The sequence below is a fragment of the Pteropus vampyrus genome, unplaced genomic scaffold (genome assembly GCF_000151845.1).
Source record: "Pteropus vampyrus isolate Shadow unplaced genomic scaffold, Pvam_2.0 Scaffold99, whole genome shotgun sequence".
Classification (NCBI taxonomy): domain Eukaryota; kingdom Metazoa; phylum Chordata; class Mammalia; order Chiroptera; family Pteropodidae; genus Pteropus; species Pteropus vampyrus.
Genome location: NW_011888880.1, coordinates 5414172 through 5418608, shown reverse-complemented (window position 1 = coordinate 5418608; position 4437 = coordinate 5414172). Strand labels below are relative to the sequence as shown.

Here is a 4437-nt window from a genome sequence, read left to right as displayed (position 1 = left end):
TGTAGCTATTTAAAGGGCCTCGCACAGCTCCAAGCCCAGAGCGGGCAGCTAGGGTGACGGCAGCTCCTGTCAGGAGTCCCATCTCATGACAGAAAGTCACCGTTAGCTGAATGGTGGCAAAGGGGTGTTCCTTATGGAATGCCTGTTTAGTGCAAGAAAACGTGATCTTGAAACAAGCCCGGACCCGTTTAGATCATACAGCCAGTAATAACGCTGCAGGCTTTCAAATCTCCTTTCGTTTTCGTGAGTAATGAATGCTGCCTTTTTCTAGTTTCCCTCTTGGCCTCCTTTTCTGGCCCTTCGCCTCCCTTTCTCCCTTGCAAACAGCGTGTTTTCCAAACAGTCCTAAATAATCTCCTGGCTATAAGTGAAAGTTCGCTCATAACTATCTTTGGGAATTCAGCTGCGAGCCACGGAGGTTTAGCATCCAACGGCACACAGATGTTGGGTCGGGAGGGCGATTTCTTTAGGAAAGCGATTTGAAATAAAATATATTCTCCTTTTAAAATGCATTCATTCTCCTGCGTGAATGCATTTAGAATCGCCAGCCGCTTATGAATCAGATCAGCAATGTTTCCAATGTGAACCTGACTCTGAGGCCTGGAGTACCAACACAGGTAAGGAGAGACCGGCCACCAGCTTTCCCTGTGTTCATTCAACTCCTCTTGTCATTTCTTCCTCTATGATAGTCCGTGTAAAGTAGCTTCGAAGCCATACCGTCCGGGTCAGCACAGTGGGTCTGTGATGTCGCTCGGTTTTCCATCTGCTTCGTCGCTCCCTGCCATGTTTATTGCCCAGTGCAGTCAGTTCTCCTTATTCACGTCTGTCATGTTCTACAAACTCAGGGCAAACACTGACTGAGTAGCTACCGAACCACTGATGCAAGGGGAAGGAAAGAGTCGGGCTCCTGTGAGCCCCTGGTCGCAACACTTTCATCAGTCCTGGTAACATGTAACCCTGTTTCAGGCGTGTTTCTGTTTGAAGATGCCTGTTCAGTATTGATACATACTGTCGATTCCCCAGCACTGAGCTCACAGCCAGCAGCGCCGTGACTCCCGCCTGGAGGACGCGCGTCCCACACACACGTTTCCTGCGCACGGCCCGGCACAGCCTCGTGCACTGGGCACTACGCAGCTCTGCAGCACTGCCCTCGGGAGCCATTTTACACGGTGGGGTCGCCAGCAAAAGTACAACAGTGTCAAAAACGTGGAACCAAATAGTCCACAAAGGAGGCCCCTTATTTACAGAATGGAAGATGACAGGAAGGCGCGTGCCAGCCGCGGGTGGGAAGGCGCGTGGGGCGTCTCACACGCCCGTGAACGGCAGCAGCACTGTGCATATCGATTTGGGGGTTACAGATACATTTTAGTGAGTCAGCAAGTTCACGGGAACAGAATCCACGACAGGAGGACCAGCTCTGTGTTGCCGGGGCCCAAAACCGGCCTCCTACCGCCTCCTGACGGCAAGCGTTGGTGCCTCTTCCCACACGCATCCCTCCCCCCATCGTCCCAGCTCCCCTGTGTGCCCTTGTCACCCTCCCTCCCCACACGTCCCCTTCCTTCCTGCCTCTGCCCAGCTTTTCCTGAAGTGCTTCAGGCCACCTTTGGGCGCATCGATTCGGTTCCCCTTTAGACTTGAATGTCCCTAGAATGAGACTCTAAAGTGCCATCCTCAAAGCTGACATCACAGCTGGGACAGTGTTTCCGTGAGGTCCTTCGGCTCGCTGTGGCCCATCTCACAGCGAGTCCCGAGCTACCTCCCACATGCATCCTTGCAGGGCTTTAGCATCGTCATCATCTCTGTAGAACTTGGAAGCTCACGTTCTCAACCACCAGTTGTTCAACTCTAAAATGTTCTTTCCATGTAAATTTATTTCCCAAATAATTTTGCGCGAGGCTATGCCATTCGTTACCGAGTTTCTAATGTGAGGCTTATTTTCCGACCCGTGTCCACCCCCGATGCCTCCCTCGTGTGTCCCCCGCTTCAGGCACCTATTAACGCACAGATGCTGGCCCAGAGGCAGAGGGAGATCCTGAACCAGCATCTTCGACAGAGGCAGATGCATCAGCAACAGCAAGTTCAGCAAAGAACTTTGATGATGAGAGGACAAGGGTTGACGATGACCTCCAGCATGGTGGCTCCTGGCGGCATGCCAGCAGCTATGAGCAACCCCCGGATCCCCCAGGCCAACGCACAGCAGTTTCCGTTTCCTCCAAACTACGGTACTGGACTTCTGTCCCCACCACCTCTCTCCAGCCCCTTCACCCCACTGTCCCCCAGCCCTGGGTCGCAGCTCCTCTCTCGCAGCTCTTTGCATGGCTCCCAGATGAACCTGGCTAACCAGGGGATGATGGGAAACCTGGGCGGACAGGTGGGGCCTGTCAGGACTCCCCAGGTCCAGCACGGTACCTTCCAGTCTCTCAGCTCAGGTACCACCTTTTCTCTGAGTGCAGGTCTTACTTTAAGAGTGACTGAAGTAAGTGTGAGAGTGTGTGAGTGTGTGTGTGTGCGCGCGTGCACACATGTATGAATATGTTTATGTCAGTGTCTCAATATAGGCAGATGTGTTTATATTTATATGTCAAAACCTCTGAGTCTGACTCAAACAAATCAATGGATATATACAAAATGCTGAAAGATTTATAAACGTAAATATTAGAGACATTCTGCGACTTTTCAAAAATAAAGACTTTCACGATTACACCAGATCTTGAATGGTTTATTCTTGAGAAGTGCTATGTAGAAACCACAATGAAAGACCTTAGTTTTTTCATATCGATTTGTTGTTTAATGTCAGTCTTAAGAGACAAAGGTATAATGTCATCAACGTTAATATTTGTGTGCATGTCATGTTCAATTAATTGAATTCTTGATAAAAGTGCTTACGTTAACATGAATATTCAAAATGACTTTCCCTATCTTTTGCCAGCATTATCTATACATAATATCAAGTTTTTGTGGTCAAATGTATGTCTCGCATTTCTTTAAAGAAACAGAGATAATCAGAGATAATATGCAGCTTTTTCCCATGTGATCTTAAACTTTTCTTTTATAGCTAATTTAAGTATTAATTAAATATGCACATTTTACACATCCTGTAGGCAAAAATGTGCTTACCTTAACATCATCCTTGAAATTTTTTAAGAAATCGCCTCCTTTATTTTCAGGCTCCTTTCCTCTATTATCTTTTTGATGATTTAGAAAACTCTTCTGAAAGTTTCTTTTTCCTTTGGGTCTAAGTGTCATTTGCCACTAAACTACACAAGAAGCTTGCATTGAATTTCTTTTCTTATCTGCAAGAATATCGTAGAGCCCTTTATAAAGACAAACAAGTCAATCATCAGTGCAGTTACTTGTTTTTAAAAAATGCATCTATCATATAGAATGATGGGTCAATTCAATAAAAATAAAAACTATTTAAATGTGTTGACTTTTCATATATAGTCAAACTTTAATCCAGTTTAAACTTAAATAGTCCTTAGGATATATAAAATTTTCTAGACTATTTCAGGGTCAAGTGAAATATATATATATATATGAGATCCATTTTTGATTTGGAGAAGGATATGGGGAAAAGTAGTATTTTCTCTCTCTGCCTCTAGCCATGACGTTTAATGTGGTCCCTGTCACTACTACAGGGGATTGGGGCGTGGAGATTTTTCTCTTCGTGCCCTTTATCCCAGCCTGGAATCTGTTTAAAATATATATAATTAACCAACATATGATCAGATATTTTAAAGTAATTTTCTATGTGTATTTAATTTGAATGTTCTCTTTCTTTCCCCCCAGTCTCTGCAATAAAACTAACAATCTCCTTTGGATTTCCGGTTTTGTGTTTTAAGGAATAAGTCAGCAGCCTGATCCTGGCTTTACTGGGGCTACGACCCCCCAGAGCCCTCTGATGTCGCCCAGGATGGCGCATACGCAGAGCCCCATGATGCAGCAGTCCCAGGCTAACCCAGCCTACCAGGCGTCCTCGGACATGAACGGATGGGCGCAGGGGAGCCTGGGCGGGAGCAGGTACGCTGCGCTTGTGTCTCTTGGACGGCGCCAGGGAATGTCGGGAGAGCACGTGCCTCTCTTCTGCAGTTTTCATAACTTTTTTGCTCAAGCAAGTGACATCGAGTGAACTGCCAAGCGAGCCAGTTTACCTCTCCTAGGGCAGAAGTTACCAGAATTTACAAAAGCTTGGCATAGTATCTGTTCCTTGGGAGTGAAAAGAACTCCCCTAAGAAGGCACCAGCCCCCCTGGTTTCTGATGGAAACTGCTGAGGACGGCGGTGCCCTAGGCGCCATGCTTTATCGGTGCGCGTAATAAAAGCAAACAGAAAGCCCGTCTGTGCGCGTGAAAGTGGGAAATGTAATTCCAGACCTTCGAGGCCACGTGGTCGCCCTGCAGCTCCGCTGGGCACGTCCCCTGCTGTTTCTGACCTCTCC

At 47.2% G+C, this 4437-nt stretch overlaps 1 protein-coding gene across 1 annotated transcript in view; it reads left to right on the top strand.

The window, feature by feature from the left end:
- NCOA2 (nuclear receptor coactivator 2) overlaps nucleotides 1-4129 on the top strand; it is a 163515-nt gene extending 159386 nt beyond the window's left edge. Inside the window, exons 17-19 of the mRNA XM_023533293.1 lie at nucleotides 540-617; nucleotides 1988-2222; nucleotides 3843-4129. Coding sequence (XP_023389061.1) covers nucleotides 540-617; nucleotides 1988-2222; nucleotides 3843-4129 — 600 coding nt within the window. The remainder of the gene's footprint in view (nucleotides 1-539; nucleotides 618-1987; nucleotides 2223-3842) is intronic.
- The last annotated feature ends 308 nt before the right edge of the window (nucleotides 4130-4437 follow it).